At 35.4% G+C, this 27,294-nt stretch overlaps 1 protein-coding gene across 1 annotated transcript in view; it reads left to right on the top strand.

Annotated features, from left to right (window-relative positions):
• LOC148942293 (uncharacterized) overlaps positions 1–26,760 on the top strand; it is a 62,121-nt gene extending 35,361 nt beyond the window's left edge. Inside the window, exons 3-5 of the mRNA XM_089103368.1 lie at positions 17,680–17,874; positions 23,211–23,316; positions 25,928–26,760. Coding sequence (XP_088959494.1) covers positions 17,680–17,874; positions 23,211–23,316; positions 25,928–26,037 — 411 coding nt within the window. The 3' untranslated portion in view covers positions 26,038–26,760. The remainder of the gene's footprint in view (positions 1–17,679; positions 17,875–23,210; positions 23,317–25,927) is intronic.
• The last annotated feature ends 534 nt before the right edge of the window (positions 26,761–27,294 follow it).

Raw genomic sequence — 27,294 nt, 5'->3', positions numbered from 1 at the left:
ACTGCCTTTCCATGACGATAAATAAAAGTTCAAATAGGGATAAAATCCTTTTAATAGACAGTGATGATAGAAATTCACAAAAATACCAGATATTTCGGTCACATATACAGTGACCGTCATCAGTAGTAAAACCATCAGTACTAGTAGTAGTAGTAGTCATCAGTAGTAGTAGTTTTACTACTGATGACGGTCACTGTATATGTGACCGAAATATCTGGTATTTTTGTGAATTTCTATCATCACTGTCTATTAAAAGGATTTTATCCCTATTTGAACTTTTATTTATGGAACTGAAACCCCGTATATCTAGTCACCAAATGCTCCAAGCCTCAGAAGAAAAAGGTGTTTTGAAAACAGGGGGCCATTTGTAAGAAAAAAAAAAAGGGATAGCCCCCGGGCAACTGGACCCTCCTTGGACCGGACACCGGGTATAAACGACCCCCGCCGGGCCAATTGAGCCTCTGTAACGGACCCCTCGGTCCCCGCACCCCTCTCTGCGACCCCCCCCCAGACTAACACTGTTAAGCCCTTTCTTTTTAAATTTAAAATATTTTTAAAACATTACTTAAGTATTATAAATACCACAACGGCGAGTTAAAGCTAGGTCAAGTCACAATGTCATTCTATCGTTACTTTTCAATTAAGCTATTGAATACTTTCTAGCAATGTCCCTTGTAAGCGTCTACGCAAATATCTTTTCGCAAAAAATTCGCAAATCTCGTAAACTAAAGAAGTAATTACCCTTGTCATAAACATTAGTCCTTCTATTAATGAACCCATGAAGCGAAACCAGTCTTATAGCATCACAATTATATCGGGTTTTTTTTTTTTTAATTAAGTACATTGTAGTATGACAAGTTTTTTTTTAGAAAAATGACTAATCAAGTTATTATATTGGACAAACCGCCGAACTTTCTCTAATCGACTGACACACAAAAAATCAATGTCATAATAAAAAAAAAACATGTATATTCCTTGTAAGAGTGTAATGACCTGTTTACCTATCAGAAGAACCGGAAGGAACGTAAAGTCGGCAATATGGAACCTTGGTATATACTTATTGCCGCATGGATAAGGGAGTCAAAAGTTCGACCTGACATCAAGTCCTCCAAGAAAAAGGGGAAACACTGAAGCATCGGACTCAATGAGCAATTTGGTAATAGCAGAAAGAGCCTCAGGACAACTGAATCTACGCTAAAAGCTGACCTGAGGAGGTGGAGCATAACACTTAGTCTCAAGTCTGTCTATAACGACTAATTGGCACAGCTTGCACAGAGTCGTTGAAGCGGTAATTGGCAGAAACAAAGTATATTGAGCGGTAATTTTTCTTGTCTTGGGAATAGGTGTGACGCCATCAATGCAGAATGACGAGGGGACAACACCTAAGGTAAGGATGCCATAACTACAGTATCTTCAAATGGACACTGGGGCCAATTTAACAACTCTTCAAGATCAGACTCAAATTTTGAATCAAGCTAGAGATCTAAGGAAGAGAGTTCAGCTGCATAACAATTAAACCATTCAGCATCAGGTGTATCAGAAGCAGAAACTGATGGGGAACAATCAGGTTTACGACGTACCTTACAGAGAAAATGTCTATCGGAAGAAACCTTAGATGACAATTCTGAAATGAGACGCCTCCGATAGCTTGCTAATTCCCAAGGGAGCTTTCTTTTAGTATGTAAGTGAACAGAATTAACGGCGCCAGAACCAACGAGGGTGGCCATATTGATTCCAAAGGCTAAACCAAAACTTTGCAGAAGCACAAGTTTGCACAAGTGTCGGGTTATCACTCGACCATTTTGGAACAAGTCCCATACGAACTCGTCTGTCAGGCACTGCAGCCTTTTATACACACAGGAGAGTATGACAAATTTCCATGCAGTAAATATATAAGAAGCGGCACTATATATATATATATATATATATATATATAATATATATATATATATATATATATATATATATATATATATATATATATATATATATATATATATATATATATATATATATATATATATATATATATATATATATATATATATATATATATATATATATATATATATATATATATATATATATATATATATATATATATATAGGCTATATAATAGGGTGAAAATGGCATGAAGTATGGAGAATGGGTGCTGAGAGGTCGGATGTTCTCTTCTTGTTGCGGATTTGGTAGTTCGTTCGGGGTATTTATGCTTTTCTTCGAAAACCAGATGTACTAAATTAGCTTTTATTTTCGAGGTATTTTACTATAAAAGTCAAGCTTTGATTTAAAACATTACGTTTGAGCAGGTGGTACTGCCCGCCAGCTTTGAAGGGGGCCCTGGGCATGATATATTAAAATCGAACAGAAATTAAAACGAAAAAGCTTTGCAAATAAAATAAAAAGCAGCATTAATACTTAAAACGAACAATTTTTTTTCCCGTATATGAGAGCGAGTACCCCTCATTCACCCCCCACTCTTTGTGCTAAAGTTTGAGTTCGTGCCCCTGATGTCTTAAGAAGTGTAACCCACGCTTTCAATGTATACTCCCTACCCCTTATTACCCTCCAAAGCCCCGTTTACCTGATCAAAACACAAAAAATCCCTACTAATGCAAGAACTGAACGTTACAGAAAGAGTTTTGTGCCAGCATTCGTTGAAATCATAAATAAATGAAAATTGTATTGTATCATGTTAATTTGTCATGTGTATTGTTAATGTGTTAGTTTGGTTGTTTCATTTTTATTTGACAGGCCAGTTGGGTTCATCGCTGTATGTTTTTATAATGTACTTATGTTTTTACTCGTGTTGTATTTATGTAATCATTTTTATTCATTTTACTTGTGTTACCTACTTTTTACTTTTACTTTTGTCACTTGCATTTTACTTATGTTTGTGTACTTATGTGCACATTTTTATTCATTTTATTTATTGTACTCCTTTTTATTTGACAGGCCAGTTGGGTTCATCACTGTATGTTTCTATATTGTACTTATGTGTGTACTTATGTGCTTATGTTTTTTTATATATACAATGAAGGCTAGCTGACAGAAAGCAACAGGTTCGGCAGTTTTTTATGTTGTGAGAGTTAGCTTGTTGATACAGTACTATTCTATTCTAAACCGTAAGATTTTTAGTTCGAATGTTTTAAAAGGCAATCGAAAAATAAGCACTAGCAATTATCCTTTGTCTACATTGTAGCGCTCATAAATGCTTTCAGAAGACTACTATAAAACTTCAGTGTAAGGAGCAGAGGACAGTCCTCCTCTTATGTGGAATGTTTCTTTTTGTTTCAAGTTTTATGTCGTTCTTTACTTTCACTTGAAAAAAAATGTCTTTTATTTAATTTCAGTTCCAAAGCCTATACCAATCATAATAAAGACAATCTTTGTATTTTATTTTTTTATTCAGACCGCAAATCACATTTCAAGATAAGAGATTTCCTCTCAGTTAATTGTTAGGAACAGATTCTTCTATGGTTCTTCAGAAATTCTGGACGACTCCACCCGCATGAATAATGCATCAAATGTCTTTCTATCTCTCTTTTGGGTGATGCCTAAGCTACAGCGTTGACAGGAGCTTTTCCAAAATCAATAGTAGATTTCTCCAGGGATAGGCTCTTTTCCAGTGCTGGAATAGGAGGAGCTATGAGCAATTATGTGAGGGTAATGAATCCTTGTAGCCAATTGTTTACAAGAACAGTCTCCTTAAGATGGAAATGAAATAATCGTAAATGAGGCAAGGAGTGGAAAAGTTGTCTTCTAAGCTGATTTTCGGTCTGACGAGCTTTTCATTTGCAAGGAAAAAGGGACGCTATTTAACATGTATCCTTTATGTTTCCATTCTTTCCCAATGCTATTATCTTAATTTTCTTGGAAATTAGTATTCGAACGAGATACAAATATGTGTTCACAAAAAACAAAAACAATCTCTCCAAGCTTCAAACTTTGTAGTGCCTAGTATTTGAAGAAGCTGCAAAAGTATCTATTGCGATTCTTTCCCAGTATTTTAATTGAAATCTCAGGAGTGTACCAAGGATTTTCTTAAGGGAGGTCAAATAGTCGGCTGGATAGAGGGAGGTAATTTAGTTCAACGCTCACCTTTGAGGATTTTTGTAAGACAAAATAGAGGGATAATTTATTGTCTACGGATAAATTACCCTAATCCTCCCCTCCCCTTATCACTTAGCTATATCCTTAATGATTCCTGAATAATATATATATATATATATATATATATATATATATATATATATATATATATATATATATATATATATATATATATATATATATATATATATATATATATATATATATATATATATATATATATATATATATATATACCAGAATTGAACAAGTATATATACTTACCAAAAAATTTTCTGGCCTATTTAGAAAATTAATTAAAAAAGCTTTTTTTAATTACAAAATAAGTTTTTCAAAAAAAAGTAAAGAACTCCATCAAACCAAAAATGAACAAAAATAGAATCAAATAATCTACCAAGGATTCAACTACCAGAGGCACCAATTATGGGGGGCTGGGGGGGCCATGGCCCCCTTAGACTTTAAAAATTACCTTTCATTTATATTTCACAGCTATTTTTTATTTTAATTATATGCTATATTAAACCAGCGAGACTGGCTATCTGGTCGTTTTTATTTGTCGCCCCTGTGCTTCGTTTTCACATCGATTAATGGCAGTGTTACTTTTTGATGACCTTGTTTTGAAATATTCCGTCTTTCCCACTCTTGTACCACTGTAATTCTACCATTAGAAGACAATCTTGTTTTGAAATGTCTAAGAGCGCGTCTACGCTATTTTATTACCCAATCATCGACCGGAAATGGGATTTCTGAAAAGGGTTCATTCAAAACAACTTCAGCTGGTCAATATTTCTTTATTGTTTCTTGTGAAGACCTCGTAATCAAACTATGAGTAGAAAGCGACAACAAACTTTGGATTTTTTGCGGTTAAAATGTGGAAGAAAAATGAAGAAACTGGCAATAGTGTCATCGCTAAAGTGTCGGGTTACTGGAGATAAATTCCCCTTCCTGTGACAGTCCTTCGCAAACAAGCAGAACAATGACTGGCTGAGGTCAACATGAAAGTCCAGTCTGCATCCCTGAACCCTTTGCGGGTTCCAGTAGTAGTAGAAGTCAAAACCCTCTCTCAGATATCTCTACGACCCGTAACGACAAACCAGCTCAACCTATTCTTGAGATATATTTGGCTTCCACTTCTAACGGAAGGAAATTCAGTGGACATTACTATAAGAATTATGAATGGATTGAATACTCAAAAAAACTTGAATTCCGTTTTTGGTTTTGCTTCCTGCCATTTTCCTATGGGGACTCTAAGGGCTGGAGAAACTGCTGGAAAAATGGTCTTCATTGAGTCAGGATTTTGCAAGTGAAAAGACAGTTCTGCTCCATTAAAGCAACATGATGGTTCTGAAAGACAATGGCATTTTATGTCAGCATGGACGGAATTTAAGACAATTTGTACTGATACTTCGAGATCTATAGTGAATGCCTTAATTCAACCCAGATCTCAAGAGGTTCAGGGAAATAGAGATCATGTGAAGTACATTTTTCGCACTATTTGCTTTATTGGCCGCCATGGTCTTGCTTTGACGGGTCAAGACGAATCAGAAACATCTGCAAACGGGGTAATTTGGTTGAATTGATGGAAGAAATGTCTAAAGGCTACGAAAAACTAAAGGCCCAGTTACAGCACCAATATGGTCACTATTGCAGCCATCATACCAAAATGACGCAGTTACACTGATAGGAAATGCATTGAGCCAAGACATTATTTCAGAAGTGAAATCCGCTAGTTACTTTGCTATTATTGTCGACGATACAAAAGACATTTCTAGAAAAGAACAATTAGAGATCCTACTCATGTACATATCAAATGGAAAAGTAGTGGAGCTACCAATCGGCTGCTATCACATGCACAAATTAGATGCCGGGAGCTTATCCACCTCGATTTGGGAAACTATACAAAAGCTTGGTGTAGATTTTATGCGGTGTATTGCCCAATGTTATGACGGCGCATCCGTTATGAGTGGGGAATTTAGCGGAGTTCAAGCAAAGTTTAGGGAGAATGTACCTTATGCAGGTTATGTTCACTGTCGCGCCGACATATTAAACTTGGTTTTGACTGACTGCCCAAAAAATATCAGCGAACTTTCAGAATTTTTCTCTGTGGTGTAAAGACTTTACATATTTACATCATGCAGCAATACTCTTTCACGAGCTATTTGTGGAGTCCCGGCGTATTAGCGGGCAAAAAGTCTTGGAGCTTGAGAGGACCGTCCAGACTCGCGGGTTTTACGCAGTCCGCTCTATTTTGGAGATGAAGGGAAGATTTGATTGTATTTTTGCTGTGCTTGCCACAGTCTCTGATAGTTCCAACGGCAAGGCAGCGCGTGAGGCAAAAGGACTACTGGACAAAATCAACTCTGCCTCTTTTGTCTCAACTTTGCTCATAATGGAAAAAGTATTAGTCATTGTAAATTATTTATTAGAGCAACTTCCATCCGAAATTTTGTTGATTTATAAGGCACTTGCGTTGATTTCGGGGACATATGAGACACTCCAAAAGCTGAGAAATGATAACGAATAACTTAAGCAAAACATATCCAATTTCTTGGCTTTACACGATATCCGGGGATCAAAATCTCCGCAATCTAAAACCAGTACTCGAAGCAAGAGAAGTCAAGCCATTTCCATTCGTCTCAAAGACTTTCTTTCAAACTCAACAACCTGTAAACGTAATACCAGTCAGCCAGCTCAATCAGACTCCAGTAAACTTCTGTATTTTGAGGTAATAGACCATTTCACGATTGAAATGGACCAACGTTCTATGCAAAATATGCCTTTGCTCGACGCTTTATCTGCCTTTGACCCTTCAAGTTCCGATTTTCTCGAACTTTCGAAAGTGGAAAGTGTTATGGGTCATTATCAAAAGATTCTCGATGTCGATGACCATGCCATGGAATCCCATCTTTCTCTTACAAAGCTGCATCTGTCATAAAGGGATATTTCAAAAATGGATCTTCTTCGAGCTATCGAAATATTATCCGACCTCCCAGTTGCCTATTCTGCAGTGCTAAAACTGATGAATCTAGTTGCTACTTTGCCTGTGACCACTGCGAGCAATGAACGATTCTTCTCAGCATTAGGGCGCGTGAAGGACTATCTGCGATCAACGATGGGAAACGACAGACTGAGTGATCTCATGATAATGGCCGTTGAAAAACAGGAGATAAAGAAACTGGATTTGGATAGATTAGTCGACGATTTTGCCAAGCAGCGAAGTCGCCGCTCCCCCTGCCTTAGGTATGTTTTCTCAATGTTTCTTTTAATCTTCATTAAAGAAAATTTGAAAAAAGATTTGCCCCCCCCCCCCTTATATTTTCGTGAATTGGCGCCACTGACAACTACCACAAATCAGTATCAATAAATAAATGAACCCCAAAACAAACAGAAATTAAAATAAATAACAGAGTCAAACTCAAAACGAGCATAAATTAATATGAGTAGCATTCAAAACCACTATGCTTTCTAAAAGCCAAAATATAATGTGTACCTTACTGAAAAAAATTCAAATGAATTTACTGAAAAAAATGTCCATTGTCAGTTTAGTAAAGCTGGTATTTGTTCCCTAAATAATTTTTTAATTTTTAAAGTTATAAAAATGAAAATATTTAAAAGAAATTTTAAATATTTTTAAAGAGGACACTAGAACTTTTAATTTTCAATCAAATTAGCTCCTTTAAAATATCAATGATACTACTAGCTATAATAGAGCATCGTTGCCTATGTCCTTATATGCCCTATAGTGCTTGTATGCCCTTTTAATACCTGCATGCATACAGGTTTTTCTTTTAATTGAAACTCCTTCTAAACGTTCCCTAAAAGTTTCAACCTAGTGCCATTAGTATCGTTAGTTGCAGTAACCGTAGCAGCAGCATTAAATGAATACGCACAGTGTCTTCTGGCTAGCTCAAAATCCACAGCCTATGAAGGTATGAAGGTGAAATTTTCAGAGAATATTTTTCTTGTACGGATGACAACCTGCCATCCGTATGCAGGTCAAAAGCATATCAGTAATATCTTAGGAACAGTTTCGTGTGTGAAAATAAAACTTACAACACTTGTTGTGGGGGATGTTGAACTAACCAAAAGACAATATTTGCATCATAATACTAATGCTTCTACTCTTACAACTACTGCTACTATTACTATTATTGCTACTACTACTACTGCTACTAAAACTAAGACTACTACTATTAACTCCACTCCTACTGCTAATACTATATTTACTGGTGCTACTACTACAACCAATGAACCTAAGGGTGTTAAGGCGAAAATTTTAGGCAATATTTTTTTTTTTATATATATATATATATATAGAGAAATCACTTTATTTACATAAATATTTACAAACTTCCAGAAGCCTGGTCATCCAGGCTTGTCAGGCACTATCTCTTTTCAACTTAACATCCTCACATCTTAAAAAAAAAAAAAAAAAAAAAAAAAAAAGACGAGACACCAATTGCTCACTCAATTCCCCGACGGGTACCGTTAATATTCATTACCAATCTTCATACTGTTTGGCACTACTCGAGGTAAAAAAAAAAACAACTCTGTTTGGATATTTGTTATAGGATATGATGGGCGTGTGGGGGGGGGGGTAGGTTTCTCTCAAATCAGTTTGACTCTTAAAAAGGGCACTATAACTTCTAATTTGAAATCAAATGAGACCCATCTGAATTAAATACGACCACCCATTCCCTAAAAACATTATATACCCCCATAACATAATTTAAAGCCCTTGCCCCAGGGCTGTGGGGGTTGTGCCAACCCTGGAAGCATTTTTGTGTGTTCTTTGGACTATAAACAAAATTGCCATCGCACAATTTCAATCAGATTCATTTGATGAAAAGAGGAGTAGTTGTGGGGGGGGGGGTGCTTCTTGACCTCCATCACTATTGACTCTTAAAAGGAAACTAGAGCTTTCAATTTCAACCAAATGAGCCACCTCTAAAGCTTATACAACCATCCCTTTCATAAGAACCTTAGATGCCCCAGGGGCGTAACTTACGACCCTCGCCCTCAGGCTCTGGTGGTTTGTATCAGCCTCAAAGGCCTTTTTATCCTTTTTACATGATATTTGAACTATTTTAAATAAAAGGACTGTCTCAAAATATCTATTGGATACATATAGGTAATAAAAGCCGTGCTTGTGAGCGTGTTTGGGGGGGGGGTAGCTACATTTCAATAACTTTGACCCTTAAAAACGGCACTAGAACTTATGATTACCAATCCAATGTCTCCCCTCCAAAGCATATATGACCACCCTTTTTATAAGAACCTCATATGCCCCAAAAAGTAAAGGGTAATTTAGATCACCCAATGGACCACATGGCTTTAATACTGCCATCTACTACTCAGGAATCCCTGAACAGACGCTTTGTGCTTTCAAGTATAGATATTGGTTATTCTATCAGACCAGTGGATTACCAGGATGCGGAAAAGGCATTTATTTTTAAAACCTTGTATTGGTTTCTCAATTTGTGTTGTCAATGCCCGTTTCTCGCATCCGTACATTCATATATAGAGGAGATTGATGTTTAGGAGACGGAGCTTCGGCTTTAGAGAGTGTTCAAAGTTATTCCAGACTTCTCTTGGTTTGGTTTGCCTATATAACCAATGCCTGTTCTAATTTCATTCACCAGGCTTCCGTCAGATTTTATCAGGTTTCAAAGTTACTGAAAGTTTTTGAGTTTTCGAATTTTAGAATTTACATCAATCCTCGAGAATTTACGATACGAGAATTTACATCAATCCTCATAGAAAGTAATGACGTAATGAGAGTAATTCCTTTCAATTGAAACTAAGGAGCCACATTCAAACTCAAAACAAACAAAAATGACTCCGTATATGAAGGGGTTGCCCCCTTTTCAATACATTGATCTTCATGCGAAAGTTTGTAACACTTTTGAAAAAACTTCCTGTTTTCAGTAAACGGCCCTTGTGTTTCAGGAGTCGTTCTTAAAAAATTGGAAAAAAACAGCCAAACTATAGCGTAAAGAGCAAGGTATTGAGGAGGGGGCAACCCCTTCATATACGGAATAATTTTCTACCTTCCTTGAGTTTTAATGTTTCTTATTTTTTTAGTTGAAAAAAATTGTTTTTTTTTATTTAATTTGTGATCGTTTTTCCAATAATGCCGATAAGCTTGGCTAACCCTCTAAAAGAATTTCCCTCCCCTTACGGGAAACTCCTGCTTGGAGAGATCCCTCAATAAAGATACCCCCCCCCTTGAAAGAATAATTTCAGCTCTAATAGTTTCTCCGGTCACTCCGGAACCCCCCCCCCTTTCATGGAATTTTTTCTCAGAAACCAAAGCACGCTGAGAATTTCCCCTGTATAATTCCTCTGGAAGATCTCCACAATAGTCAGTGATCCAAGGCTCGATATCGTTCAAAAAAAGGAAAGGGTTGGCTCATATCAGCTGCAGTTGATTTTAGGGTGGATTCGAGGGTAATCGGGGGTGCTTACAATGAATATCGGGGTGCACAAGTTCGCACGCGTGTAGAACATGGTCATTTTAGCCTATAACGTCAAATTTGGCCTATAACGACGTCATACCGCTCTTGATTTTTTTTTTTAATGGTAAAATAATCTGAAAACTTTATAAACTTGACATAGTCTGAATTCTAAGAAAAAGTATTTTCACCTGGTATTTTTAGTTTTTCCCCGCAACTTTTATTTCTTTAGCTATCTCTGTTTAATTTTGAAAACAATGGTATTTTAATGTACTTTTTCTTAGTTTTTTCGGTTTTTCTGAAATTTTTGCCTAGATAAGTATATTTTTTTATGCTTTATTTGAATTCTGCTCGTCATTACAAGTCAAACTTTGTGCCTTTTTCCCAAAAAATATTAATTCTTGAGCAACTATTTATTTTTTCTAAATAGCGTCATAGCTTTCAGTAGCCTACAATGACCAATTTTTTTTTTATTTTTTTTTTTAGCTGTTAAGAAAAATGAAAACGAATCAAACTGCACATCATTCGAACCATCAGAATATCTTTTACATGCTGTTAATAAAAACAAAGTCGAGGCTTAAATCTGCAAGAATATATAAGCGTTTGAACAAGAAATCCCCCACCCCAAAAAAAAGAAAATTTTTTGAATAGTGGCGTTTTACTCTAAATATTTTCAACACAACCTATAATTTTTATTTCACCAAACGATGGATCGCTCTTTTTTTAATCAAATAATTTATTTACTTTCTGTATAACTAATATTCTTAACCAGAAAATAAAAACAACAGATACCTCGTTCTGATATCACATGCGCGAATTTGGTTTCCACAGCAATAAAAAAAAAGCCGAGCATCTTACATATCGGATTTCAGTTGCATAAAGTACTTAGCCATAAAAGGCTAATTTCTCCTTTATAGGCTAAAGTCGTCAAATTCTACATTATTGCGAGCATATGCACCCCGATATTCGTTTTAAGCACCTTAGATTACCCCGGCATCCATACTCAAACCTACTCCGGCTGATGTGAGCCACTCCCCCTCTTTTTTTAACGATAGCGAGCCTTGGATCATTGAATATTGCATAAAGTACTGAAAACTGCAACATAAAAGGAAACGATTTGGGATATTTATCTGATCTAGCTAAAGGTAAGGATTCCAGCAACAACGATTTTAGGGGGTGTCAGTTGTCTTGCGTGAGGCACACCATGTTGGTACAACTAGTTCTGAAACATGTAAACAGATAGAAGATGCGTTGGACAGCATTGCTCCGCTTTTCTCAAAGTGCAGCGAGTCCAGATCTACCATAAGGAACCATTGCCTCTAGATCAACTATTTAGATCTTATCCTTACTGGAAACAACTATCTTTATGTTGAAAGAGCTGCGGATTAGGGGTCACACTTAAACGCCATAAAAAAGATGATTCCAATTTTCTTCGCACCCGGAAACCATAAATACGCCGCAGTTGCACTTATCTACCTAGAAGAAATGCTACGCTGTCTGAAAAAGCACCAGAGGTTCACAGAGAGTTAACACAGAAGTTCACAGAGAGTGTAAGTGGCAATTTTGTTGTTAGGAAAACAACCATGCCGTTTTGCAGCATTGAATGCGATCTGGCTTTAGAGTCGACCGTGAATCTGTACATCAAAGGTCATTGAAGAGTTTCTGGCGTCTTTGGTGCGACAACGAATGAAAATGCCAGGGATCGATATCTGGCTATTCTCCCCTTTCTCACAGCAGCCATCAGAACGCTGAAAGAAAACCTGAATATGGATGACGAGGCAATGAAGCATAATGAAGATACCACTGCGTTTACGAATCTGACGATAAAAGGTAAAAATTGGGTTATGGACTTGGTAGAGTTGCTTGGAAACCCATTCAAGACGACGAGAAGAGAGGTGTACAACCTTATGACAGGGAATAGAGCTCCAAACACCGTAGCAAATAGTCTGCTGAACTTCTGAGACATTGGCTTCGAAGCCATGAGCTCATATCTCGACGGGACATCCACGAAAGTAAAAGTTAGCATAGTACAAACTTTCACCTCTATTGCCAGAAAAGAAAGAGCCACAAAAAAATATTTTGGGTAAACTGAGCTGCTTAAACGAGCTCTGCGTCTTGCAAATTCAACACAAACTTTGTCCCTCTGTGAGCTGCTGAAGTACGAGGTACAGCCATATCCAGCATCCCTTGCAGTATTATCATCAAGTCGTAGGGAGCCTCATCTACGTACTGGTACAAAGTCAACAACCTTGAACTACATTCTGCAACAGTCTGGCTTGCAGTCATGGCCAAAAATGATTCCACATACGCTTTTTGAAGACTCTCCTCGATCTGACTGTATAGTTGATGTCATGAGTGTCATAAGGTGTTATCGACCAGAACAAAATGAGACGGAATAAGAGTTTACGATGGGATTTTTAGGAACATACCTAAAGCTTGTCAGTTTATCCATTTGGTTGGTGACAGATATGGCGGTCTTAGTGACGATAGAACCCATGATGACTACTCGTTCAACCTCAAAGAAGCATCTGGCTGTCGAGAAAGAAGAGGAGATCGGAGAGGAAATATTTCCAGTACGTTCGATTCCTCCAGCAAAGTTGCAACACTCTGGGACGGGATTCTCAGTAGTCGCTCAGCCAAAGATTGGCTCAAAAAAAAAATTTTAAACACTAAAAACGGGTTTTTAATTTTCTATAAAGCAGTTAACTACAAAACAATTAATTATACACAAATACTCCGAATATTTCGGCCCCACGTCAAGGAGCCTTTCTCAACGGGAAAAAAAATATAAAATGAATCAAAAAAAAACATTTTCTTCTTTTTAAAAAAACTTAACTTACATCAGAATAAAACATACTAAACACATAAAGAGAAAGAAAAAAAACAAAAGAAAAATATAAATAAATAAAAAACAAAACTCACATATTAAATAAACACTTCCATGCACTGAATGTCAATAATGATTCAACTCGCCTCCTCACAGTATATAAATTGAAATCTATCAAAAATAAAGAATATATTTATACTAAGACCAAAACAATAAAAGGTCAACTAACCCCCCGGCCCATAACCCCTAACTAAATTTCACAAGTTCATCAACCAATTCATGAATTATAAATTGAACGGATTCGTTTGGTTGCAAGCTTAGCTGCAGTTCGTTTACTTTTCCCATCATTTAACCCATTATGACCTTTGTTCGTGAGGTCATCTTTCGTTTCAGAACTATTATTAAAATCAGTACTGGTTGAATATCTTGCCTGCATTTTAATTAAACTATTATAAATTGAATTGATCCTGAGTTCCCCTTCATCTTTATTGATACTAGTACCCCCATATATTATCGTTTTTATTTCTATAATTTCCCTGAAGCTTTGTAAAAGTCCTACAGACGTATCTACTATTTTTGTTTGATCAAATAAAATACTGTGATGAGGAAAATTATAAAGATGTTCTGCAACAGCTGACTCAAACGTTTCTGGTGTTTTGTTTTGTTTTAGAGCGCAATCTATTGCATTCTTATGTTGTTGTAGCCTATTTTCTACAGTTTGTTGCGTTCTTCCCACATAAAATTTACCACAAGAACATGGAATTTTGTATGCTCCCTTTTGCAAATTTCTCGGTACCTTGTCTTTCCCTTTATTTAACAACGAGCTTATATTATGTCCTGATTTAAATGCTGTATTTATATTATATTTTTTTAATTCTCTTCTTAATTTTTGTGATAAAATTGGGATAAAAGGCAACAAACTTTAGAAAATAGGCCACAACAACATAAGAATGCAATAGATTGCGCTCTAAAACAAAACAACACACCAGAAACGTTTGAGTCAGCTGTTGCAGAACATCTTTATAATTTTCCTCATCACAGTATTTTATTTGATCAAACAAAAATAGTAGATACGTCTGTAGGACTTTTACAAAGCTTCAGGGAAATTATAGAAATAAAAAATATAATATTTAGGGGTACTAGTATCAATAAAGATGAAGGGGAATTTAGGATCAATTCAGTTTATAATACTTTAATTAAAATGCAGTCAAAATATTAAACCAGTACTGATTTTAATAATAGTTCTGAAACGAAAGATGACCTTACGAACAAAGGTCAGAATGGGTTAAATGATGGGAAAAGTAAACGAACTGCAGCTAAGCTTGCAACCAAACGAATCCGTTCAATTTATAATTCATGAATTGGTTGATGAACTTGTGAAATTTAATTAGGGGTTATGGGCCGGGGGATTAGTTGACCTTTTATTGTTTTGGTCTTAGTATAAATATATTCTTTATTTTTGATAGATTTCAATTTATATACTGTGAGGAGGCGAGTTGAATCATTATTGACATCAGTGCATGGAAGTGTTTATTTAATATGTGAGTTTTGTTTCTTATTTATTTATATTTTTCTTTTGTTTTTGTTCTTTCTCTTTATGTGTTTAGTATGTTTTATTTTGATGTAAGTTAAGTTTTTTTAAAAAGAAAAAAAATTTTTTTTTGTTTTATTTTATATTTTTTTTTCCCGTTGAGAAAGGCTCCCGGACGTGGGGCCGAAATATTCGGAGTATTTGTGTATAATTAATTGTTTTGTATTTCACTGCTTTATAGAAAATTAAAACCCGTTTTTCTTGTTTAAATTTTTTTTTTTTTTAATTGGAAAAGCAGTGTGGTCTAAGAAATTATTTACAAAGATTGGCTCTTGAAAGTTCTTTTCGAGGTCTGGAAGTACAAAATTTTGACTCGTCTGATGGTTCATCTACCTGGAGGTTTCGAGAGTCGACGTAGAGCTGTTACCGTTACGCCTCATGGAAACTCTGTTGATGAAGATATCTCGTCTTGCAATGAGGAGGCAGACACTCGGGTATTATACCACACAGCAGCTGCCTCAAGACGAAAGAGCACACTTGTGACAATTGAAGCCAACGATGCTGATATCGTCTTACTAGCTGCATACTGCTTCCAGTATCTTGCTAGTCTCGGCCTCAAGCAGCTCTGGGTTAAGCTTCCGTGCTACTGCATACTTATGCATACGGCAGCACAAAAACTAGGAGTAACATTTTGCAACGCCTTGCCGCTTGTCCACAGCTAAATGCGCAAGCTGTGGACAAGCGAGCCTACATAAGCCAGATTGTATCCAATACTACAGAAAAAATAAATAGCTGCTCAAGAATTAAGATTTTTTGGAAAAGAGGCACATTGTAATGACGTCATTGTAATGACGGTTTGACTCGTAATGACGAGCAGAATTCAAATAAAGCATAAAAAAATATACCAAATTCGCGCATGCAATTGCAGAACTAGGCAACTGTTTCTTTTTCCTGGTTAAAAATATTAGTTCTATAGAATGCAAATACATGATTTGATTCAAAAAAGAGCGATCTATCGTTTGGTGAGATAAAAATCATTTATCAGGTAATCAATCATCAGGTTGTCTTGAAAATATTTCGAGTAAAACGCCACTATTCAGAAAATTTTCTTTTTTGGGGGGGGGGGGATTCTCTTGTTCAAACGCTTGTATATTCTTACAGATTCAAGTCTCGACTTTGTTTTTATTAAAAACGTCTAAAGAACATTCGGATGGTTCGAATTATGTGCAGTTTAATTCGTTTTCATTTTTTAATAACAGCTAAAAAAAATATAAAAAAAACTTGGTCATTGTAGGCTATTTTCTGAAAGCTATGACGTAATTTAGAAAAAATAAATAGTGGCTCAATGATTAAGATTTTTTTTAAAAGAGGTACATGGTTTGATTTGTAATAACGAGCAGAATTCAAATAAAGCATAAAAGAATATACTTATGTAAGCAAACATTTCAGAAAAATCGAAAAAACTTAGATAAAGTATATTTAAAAACCTTGTTTTCAAAATTCAATAACGGTTAACAAAAAAAATAAAGGTTGTGGGGAAAAACTAAAAATACCAGGTGAAAGTGCTTGTTCTTAGAATTCAGAATACGTCAAGTTTATAAAGTTTTCATTTTATTTTACCGTGTAAAAAACATCAAGAGCAGTATGACGTCGTTATAGGCTAAATTTGACTTTATAGGCTACAATGATCATTTTCTACACGCGTGTGAATTTGTGCATCCCGATATTCGTTATCAGCGCCCCCGATTACCCTAGAATCCACCCTCAAACCAACTGCAGCAAATGTGAGCCACCCCTTGAAAGATAACGGTCCCTGGATCACTGACTACAATCGCAATTGAGTTGGCAAAGAGAAAGGAAGACAAATAAAAAGAATTTCGTATAAGAATTGTGACAAATGTAAAATTTTCCCTGGAAAAACCTTGGAAATTTCCCTTCTCACGGCAAATTATCCCCGTGGAAACCCACACCAAGCACAAAATCCCCCCTCCCAAAAAATGTCTGTATCTTTCCAACAACAAATACTGTACGTAAACAATGGGCAAATTTTATAGCTTAAACACTTATCCTCAGGGGCTGTGGGAGGGGGGTCATATTATCCCTGAGGCACAGTTTCGGGACCTTTCAACTATGCTGAGGAAAATGACAGTCTCAAAGATTTGATGAAATTTTCTCCCAAATGTTTGGAAAATAAGGGGCGTGGGAAGGAGGCTAGTTGCCCTCCAATCTTTTAGTCACTTAAAAACGGCACTAGATCTTTTAATTTTCGTTTAAATGAGCTCTCTCTCGATGTTATAGAACTATTGGTTCGGTACGATTACCCCTGGGGAAAAAAAACAACAAATAAACACAGATTCGTAGTTTTTCTTCTGGCAAAAATACAAAATTCCACATATTTGCTTGAAAACTCTATAATAGGGTTCTCTGATACGTTGAATCTAATGGTGTGATTTATGAAAATTGTTTGTCTCTTAGGGGCGTTTCCCCGCTTTTTCAAAAATCAGCCAACTTTTCTCAGGCTCGTAGAGTTTTATAGGTAACACTAGGCTCAAATATTATATATTTGGAATCAGCAAAATATGTCAAATCTTTTGATACACCTATTGAAATCAAAATTCCGTATTTTAAAGTTCCAGTTACTATTGAGCCATGTCGCTCCTTACTTACAGTTCGTTACCTCGAACAGTTTGACGATTTGAAACTCACAAATCACTTTTTTTGTATTATCCTTCTTATAAAGTTACAATTTAAGGTGTGGTTTCAAAATAGAAGAACAAAATACAGGAAGCAGGAGAAACAACTACAGAAAGCTTTGGCACCTGCAGTGCTACCAGCTTGTGGAGGGGCTATGATGAGGAACGTTTACCCAACTGCAGCCAGAGGATATCAAGCATATGGCCATCCAAATACCTTCCAGACATTAAATAGTATGAATCGCTATCCGCAAGTAAGCACCATTTTGACCTTTGAAAAATTCCCCCTCGCACTGAAGCGATTCCTTGAGTTAAAATAAACAGATACTACTCAGAGTGAATAAATAAAACCTAAAACAATTAAAAAGAATGATCATCATTCAGTGTACATCCATACTCGGGCTTGTTTTTCTGTCTTTGTGTTCGGGGAAAGTTTACATTTGAGATAGGAATAAAGTGACAGGGCAAAGCACTACGGAGCTCACCATTAAGATGTGCTTACAGGTACTGTTCATACAGGTACTGTTCCAACACTACCTGGGTACTGTTCCAACGCTACCAACTGTTCCAACAGTACCTGGATCATACAGGTACTGGTCCAACACTACCTGAGTACTGTTCCAACGCTACCAACTGTTCCAACAGTACCCGGATCATACAGGTACTGTTCCAAAATGTCAACTCTTCTTAAGGAAAACCCGACCAACATAAAGTTAATTTTATTTTCTAAAAATGAAACTATAGATACATTTTTATCTTCAAAGACATGTTTTTTAACGTCTATATTATTCACCTGTATTTATACAGGAAGTCCTATATTACTTTCCCTTATTTATACTAAACTCATGAGTCATTGACATAAAATCGCGTCCATGCAATATAATCTAAATATCAATTTCCATGTCACCTATGTTTTATCCCAGTAAACACTCATATTTTCCATGCTGGAACTACAACAAAGTTTATGATAAGAGGAAAAAAATTTCAATTCATTTATCTTAGAGGTTTTCAAAAATTTTTGTACAAAAAATGAAAAAAAAGACATGCTTTCCGAGACGAGATAAAATTAAATTATATTCTATTAGATTTTTTTCCATCGAATGATGCATACCAAAGTTGATTTCAATACAATCTTTTCGCATATTTAATTAAAATAAAACATTTCCAGAAGAGAATTTTTTTATAGATTGAAGACCCATACTAAAACCCAAAACGAGGAGAAATAGTCTTGTAATAAATAAGAGTTAATAAACAGAAATTGCTAACAATGAATAGATGAAACCAAAATTAACATAAATTAAAATTAACCCTGTCAAACATAAAGATAGCTAATACATACCATAGATGCATAAATGAGACTTAGAACAAACAAAATTTAAAATGGATGAACAATTCAAACTTAAAACAAACAAGGATTAACGCAAACAGGAGTAGGGCTGTTTCCAAAGGTTAGAGTGTTATTACTTTTTGCTTTACTGAAATAGATTTCAAGCAAGCATTTCAAGCAATATAATTTATAGTAAACATTTTTTAAATAAATCTCTCTTTATTTTGGTTCACCAGGTTTTGTTATTGTTTAATACTAGAGATATTTCTAAAGTTTTTCGGCTTAAAAATTTAAATGATGAATTGTAGTTTAAATTTTGGACAACATTTGAATATTCTTTCAAAATTTTCGATCAGCAGTTTGTTCAATAAATGCTTTATAATAGGAAGGGAAGATTGTTATTCAAAAGGATTTAAAATATGTGTATAATTTGATTGTCTTTAGGACTGAAGCCACCCTGACCCACATCATGTATACCTTTCATTTATGCCATCATGATACCCACATATGTATACCTTTGAATGTACACGTATTTTAATCCATTATTTTAATAGAATCATCTTTTAAGTCTAATGTTGTTGTAACTGTTTGTTTGTTTAAATAACTATATTTCAGTGTCGTTTATCAAAAACATTTGTTTTATCGTCTTAAAAAAGAAAATAATTAGACCTCCTGCATCAATACAACAAGACTTAACCCTTTTTATTTATTAACCCCCCCCCCTCTGTTAAGGCAAAATCTAATGTCTACCGACACCCCTCATACACCCGTAGAAGCTTTAACTCGGTCTCCACAGCTCTTCCTAAGATATTACAGATACCCTACTTTGTAAACCTGGGTTCATGTAGTATCTTTCAGTTTACATTACTACTTTACCGTGAAAAGATTCTTGTCAAACAAGGGATTAAATTAGAGTACCAAAACTTTTAGGTAGATTTGAGACAAAATATATTTAGCCCTTATCTTACCCCTCCCCCATATTAAAAATGACCTCGGCAAACCAATGTCTGGGAGGGGCAGCTGTCCCCTGCCCCATAGCAAAATACGACCCTTCCCCCCTCCCCCCCCCCCCCCCAAGAAAGAAAGTACATAGCCAATTTTTATGGTAAAAATTATCCGTGAAAAAATCGTAAATTATATGATTTAGGAATGCTGCCTGCAGGGCTGGGGATGCGATCTTGACCCCTGGAGCATACTTATTAAAAGTGTCAACGTTTGAATGAAATGGCTATCTAAAAATTTGCATCAGACATTTTAGGTACTACGGAAGCAATAGCAGAACAGGGCAAGGGAGGGAGGCTGGTTGCCCTTCAATTACTTTTGGACCTTAAGAAGGCTCCTGGAACCATCAATTGTCATTTGAGTGAGCCTTCTCCCAATAGTGTCTCTCCAATGGTGTCATACCTCTTTTGTAGGAAGTGGCAGAAGAAAAAAGTTTTGTGGTCCTTTTTTAGCCCTTTGTTGTGTCAGTTTTGGGGGAAACCAATATTTTTTCCCTTCCACATAGGGGTTCCCATAACCCAACAAATTAAGAATCTAAGTTTCAAGCAGATTGAGAAACAATTTTTTATGGCCCATTTATTTGGGGGGGGGTCATTAAAACGAAATTTGTACATTAGGTTTCTCTTTGCCCAGGTATTTACGGTTGTCAGTTTCAAACTGATCACATACAAAAAACAATGTGTCTGATTTCAGGACTCCTAAGCCTCCCATAATAAAATGAGCGATTGATTTTTATACAGAATGATCTCTGGAAGTTTTTAGCCGCCTAAGAGCTGGCGACTAAACCCCCTTTTTTAACAATAAAACCTATGTGTAAACAGTTGACATTTAACAAAATTTAAGGCCTCTGCCTCGGGGACTACGGAGGTCACTGCATCCCTGGAACCACATTTATTGTATCTTTTCACTATTCCGGACAAATGGTTGTCTCAAAATTTTGATCCAATATTCTGAGAGTACTTTTTGGGGTTGCACTTTTATTCTGAGGAGGGGGATTTCTTCTCCCGTTCTTGTGGCTGCATAAAAAAATTATAGTAATAATAATGAAAAATGGAAGGCATAGATAGATAGATGATCGTGTATTTCCAAAGCCCAAGAGCCATATACACACAAAAATTTATGAAAAATAAAGAAATCGCAACAGAACAAATTATGAAACACACATTAACATGATACATACCAAAAAATGTCTAATGGTGATTTTTCAAGGAAATAAATATAATTTCATGAAATAAACAATAAGCTACTGTAAAAACATTTCGTCCTTTTTAGTCTTTTGAATAAGTACTCACAATCCCGAAATATTATAGTTGGATTACTACTTTGTAAAATACCAGGAGGCAGCAAAACAATCCCATATAAGTAATTTTCCGTTAAATCAGAGAGCACCGGGCACTTTCGGAGAAAATGGTCCAAATCTTCGTCCTCATCACTACAAAGAGGACACACATACCGACCATCAGGATGTACTATCCCCCTGTCGAACACCATTTGCCTGCTCTGGATTAAGAGGCAATTCGCCCGAAGCTGAATCCATCGACATAAAATCATAGCCGGTAAATTAAATTTAAAATATATTTCCTCTCCAAAACTAGGTTTGACCTGATTATAATGATTCAATGTAGCGGAATTTAAAACCAGCCCTTGCCAATACTGAATTTCTTGACCCTCTAAGATAAATTTGTTGGTAGATCACGGGAACCAAGACTGTCATTCCATATGTAAGGCATTCCCACTCTTTCTAGTAATGACCTAATTTAGGATGGCCACGACGTTTTCGAACCATAACTCAACATCTGATAATAAGCTGCTCTTACTAGTCTATCTTCATTACACCTAATGATCTTCAACCAAAATCTAAGCATCAAAATAGACCTACGTAGTTTTAACGAAAACAGGCCCATATCACCTTTCAGAATCTGTGAATGAGTTGTCTGATGTAATCCAAAAAGTCTTTTATAATACTGGAGCTGGAGGGACTCCAACTTTTGTGCCGCTTCTCCGCCCCAAATATCCGCTCCATATTCTAATACTGGTAAAATTTTTGTATTAAATATTCTTTTATGCATTTTTAGTTTTTTAATTTCCACTACAGTCGGATTTCTAAAAATTGCAGACATGGTCACTTTGCCTCTATTAATTATTTCATCAACATGACTCTTAAAACTTCCATTTTCCGATAAAACAAATCCTAAATATTTCATTCTTTTACTTACTTTCAGTTCCTTATTATTAATTTTAAATCTATAATTATGTTCGCCACTTGCTTTCGTTTTTAAAAAAATAACAACTTCACTCTTTTCAGCATTCAGTCTTAATTTTTTCATCTGCAAATGTTCTTCTATAAGACTCAGAAGCGTCTGCAGATCTTGCGGTGTACTAGCCACCAAAGCAATATCATCTGCAAATAATAAAAGTGACAGTTTATGGGTCCCTGGACTAACTTTCGGAGACCATCTATTCTCTAGAAAATCAACAACATCATTTATAAAAATATTAAACAATTTAGGAGAAAGAGTGCTGCCTTGTTTTACTCCCAGCTTAATATTAAAAAGCCTAGAAAAACTGGTGCCAACGAACACGATTCCACTAACACATATATGTATATTCACTATCAACCTCACAAACAAATGAGGGAGGCCAAATCTAAACAGGGCATCCTTCAATAGCTCTCTGTCGACACTGTCGAACGCCTTGTGGAGGTCCAGAAATCCCACATAAAGATAAGTTTTTCCCTTTCCATATTTATCAATTAATGCCTTTAAAGTAAACTTATTACTCTACTTAGTTTGAACTACAGCACTCCATCTGATTTATAGTTTTGTATGCAAAATTTTTAATTTTTTTCAATCCCAAATAGAGATTTAGCGAATGCAAAATCCTTACAACTAAATTACTACAATCAATTTCAAAATATATAATTCACCTAATATTTTCATCAGTCCTTTGGTTCAGGCCCGTACCGTATACGATCTGAGAACCATGTACGACCAACTAGTATTAAAAACTTCTTTCAACACTTTTCTTTTTCACAAAGAAATATTTAAGCCAGTCTTTTTAACAGTTAAATTATTGTTCTATTAACCTACCTTATGCATGGATTTGAAAGACAAACTGAGAAACAATTGTATATCTCTGTTACCCCGTGAAATCACCAAGTTAATTCATCGGGCAATTAATTTATTTTGAAATTGAGGTATTTTTTAATATATTTTCTTTTCCTGTGCTAGTATTTAATTTATTTCTATATTCCTATTTCAGTATATTCCTGATTTAGCTTCACAGACGTCAATGCCCGCATATACTTCAATGGCACAATCCTTCTCAATAGCACACACGCCACCAATGAGGCAGGACACAATTCAGGGTAATTTAATTTCTATGATTATTTGAGTAATTTTCACACCTTAGTGCTGCTAAATTGTCTTATTACGCAAGAATACATATTTATTGATTGTGCTGCATCCAGAAATATCCTCCAGGGAACTGATCTCCCTAGCCAAGTTTCCCAAACCCAATACTGAAGTGCTGGAAGCAAAAGTAAAGCCTGTTAGGATATAAGACTACCAATTCACAAAACATAGGGGTGGGGGCAGTAATGTTTTAGATTAAAGAAAAAAATAAAAATACAATCTAGTTGTTTTAAAATTCAAAAATTTTGCTTTTTTGTATCTTTTAATTTAGCTATTTTTTTGGGATGGGGGGCTGGGGTAGAGGCTGATCATTAGGACTTAATTAGGTCCTAATACATTAACATCGGAATTTTTCAAATTGTGCTGAGCATTTCCTAACACGAGTTGACGAGCTTAGCCCCTCTAAACAAAGAATCAGAGGTGGCTTGGATTTCAAAGGCAACCAAAGCGGTCCAAAGGCAACCAAAGATAAGTCATTTACCTTGCTGCTCAAGCCAGGGGACTGTAAGTTTACTGTATAAAATTGAAAGCGTTTACAATTATTTTTGCACCACAAAAAGGCAAGCACTTCTTACGACATGAACTAAAAGAAGAAAAGATGATAACAGAAGAATAAAAAGCTAAAGAGAATCTGTCACACTTGTTGGATTGAACACCACGACTCTGTGCAATTATTTGTAGAATTATTTCGCACAATACTGTCAGCTTTAAATGAAATAAAGTGCTGGATTGACAATAAAGCTGCAGTTGATGTTCAGTATCTTCAAAGTGTGACTGAAAAATGTGACTTTCTAAGTAAGCCTCTTTGGAATTCCCTGTCTTTACCATTAAGTGTATGCTTGTAAAGGAAAAATCTCGACCTTTTCCACGCCGTTAAGTTTGCAATAATCAAAAAAAAAGTTAGAAGGTCCGAAACGAGGTGGGTGTCGCATTTTTACTTATTTTTAAGAAATCTAGAGACCAGAATTAAGACTTGGGTATCCACTTGGGTTTTGACGTTGAGAACAATAGAGCGACAAATAATGAGAAAAAACATTCCGGCCGTTTCAGTTAAGAATCAGTTAAGGCCGTTTCAGTCATTCCGGCCGTTTCAGTTTAGGAGGTAACTATTTGCTCCTTTCCTCGAAAATTCTATCCAGTTTTTTATACAAAGGATAAAAAACTGGATTCAAAAAAAGGTTTGGATCACAACACAACATACTAACCCCTTTCCAGGGTCTTTTACGAACCAGCCAAGAAGAAATTGAGAATCTAAACGCTTTTCGGATTACCAACTAGCGGAGTTTTATAACTTTGAAACTTCAGGGGTGTATAGTAAGATCATTCTGTGGTGACAATTTGTGAACAATATAAAAGATTTCCATTGAGACTATGCTGCATTGCAATGCTGACCTCTTGCCAATGGTAAATGCGTTACTTTTTTTTAGTAATAATTTCAGTCGCCACTTGTATGCCTGAAAGGTTATTTTCTTCATTTCGTATGCTGATCATGGTCTGCGTTGCGCAGGTACCGACTTCCTGATTCAATGCCTTGGGCTGGGGTTGCAACACGTGGCTAGGGCAAATCATCTGAGGCTGAAGCTATCATTGAAATTTCTAAAAAAGCCATGAAGACTCAATATTTATTTGTAAAAAAAATACTTTTGGGAAAACTTTTGTTGTCAACCAGCAGCTTCCCTACCTAAGAACTGCACTTTCCCTATGGGTTTCAAATTTAAATTACATGCAAGTTTCAAGATTCCTCAGTATGGCGCACGGTCCGCATTGTACATCAGTTCAGCAAAAGACATAAGTACACTTGCAGTTATCCTAGATAGATTATCTGCTCGCCCTAAAAATAGTTAATCCCCCCCTGAAGACTTTTCTCGACCCCTGTGCATGAAAAAAATTGTATGGAAGGGAAAACGAGGATAATTCCAGTCAGGGAAAAAAAGAAAGATAAATATGCATTTATTTCAGTCAAGCCCGGTGCTAGACCGTCCTCAGTGTGCTAAAATAAATAAAGAATAAAAAATCCATGGATATAAGGACTAAAGACAAGATACTTGGTCCGTGGGATTATATTCGTATATTTTTCATTCTTAATTTATTTTTGTGCGGTGAGGACGGTCTAGCAGAGGTTTCGAGTGAAAGATCGACATATTTGTCTTTTCTTTTTCCACTGACTGGAATTATCCTCATTTTTCTTCTTTACAATTTTTTTTTCATTTTGTATCTTACTATAGCCAAATTTATCAGTGCTATAATCTAAAAAAAAACTACCAAGATCCTCCTCTCATCAAACCAAGAAGATTTTTCTTAAGTTGTTTGCTAAGTTTATTCAATATAGACTTCATTCATTATCTATATGAAAAATTTAGCGATGGTTTTATTTTATTAGTGAAAAAATACGAGACGTACTTTATCCTTAGTTCTAGATGATATATACGTTTACGATGAAAAGTATACCTAATGCCAATTCAAAGTTAACTTATAGTGTCCATTCATTGATCCTTTCTTATAATGCATTTAAGCGTAATTCTTAATTTATTTAGTTCTTACTTAATCATAATTAATTTATTCTAGGTTTTGGTCCTGATTATGACTGGTATAATAAAAGTCTTACAGCTCTTCGTATGAATTCCACCCACCATGTAGATATTGCTACAGCATCTATGTTGCAGTATCAATCTTAACTTTTACTGATTAAAAGTGTTTTTCTTCATAATGCGGACGATTTGACAATAGTGCTATCTATCAAAAAATGGCTAGGTGCGTTCTGTCGCAGTTTACATTAATTTGGAATAAGAAGAAATTACTGAAATATCGAGACCAAACAAAACGTGCGATGTTTATAGCTATGTTGGGATAGCCAAAAAAATGTGCTATAGAGTTGTAAAAAAATGGGAAGAATAGGCTCATGGGAAAACATTTTTTTCAATAAAAAATAATGCCTATCTTTGGGACGAAAAAGAAAATTGTTTTATATTTTAGTCTATACCTAATTCATATGGTTGTACTATAAAGTCTCCCTCTAATTAATCTTAGTGACATAATCCTAAATTTCATAAGTCTTTCTCGTTACAAACCATCAGCTTTGCTTAAAAAAGAGTAACACCGAATCATTTAGCACTGATTTTTCAGTCCCGTTTCTTTTTCTTTTTTTTTAATCTGGCATCTGCTGATACCAAAAAGTGGATAACTTCGTAATGATATCTTTTTATTTAGAAATTGAATTATCGATTTTTCCTAATTTTTAAGATATATATGGCTGTGTAAGTTTCCACTTAACCAATTCAAACCATCAAAATTTATTTTTACTGTCCTTGGTACTTTCAAAAAAAACATCATTGATATTTTAACGTAAAAAAAAATAATTCAAAAATAGATAAACTGTAAAATTAATGATATATTTAAATATGTTCATATCCAGACTAGATCCAAGACTTATACTTGAAGTTTCCATCAAAATTCCTTGTGCAAATTTCAATTTCATATCTCAGAAACGGGCGTGTCAAATGGTAGACAGCATCAAAATAGCATAAATGTTGACTCTGCGGGAACTACAGGTCTTAAGTTTTAACAAGCTTTTTTTCCGTGTTTCAAGGTTTTTTTTCCATGTTGTGCTAAAACCATGTTTTAGCACAAAAACCCTGTACATTAAATTACAGGAAAAAATGATTTATAATGCGACTAATATAATTTAAATAAATATTGGTAATAAATTATAAATATAATTTAAATAGATAAATATTCATGATAGATCATGACCTTTCGGGACTTTGCCTGCCTTCTATTCTATGGTTAATATAGAAACAGCCATTTTGTTCTTCGTTTGATTCCCCAAACTTTATGACAGTGTTGGGCTAGCAATATATATTTCGGAAAAGAATTAAATGATCTCTTCAAGATGTTTTCTGTACAGCGTTGACCAGTGCAATATTTCAGTTAAA

This window comes from Artemia sp. Qi Xiang Cuo, chromosome 17, assembly GCF_049724085.1.
Source record: "Artemia sp. Qi Xiang Cuo chromosome 17, ASM4972408v1, whole genome shotgun sequence".
NCBI lineage: Eukaryota > Metazoa > Arthropoda > Branchiopoda > Anostraca > Artemiidae > Artemia > Artemia sp. Qi Xiang Cuo.
Note: the sequence above shows the minus strand (reverse complement) of the source record. Positions and strands in the feature narration are given on the sequence as shown.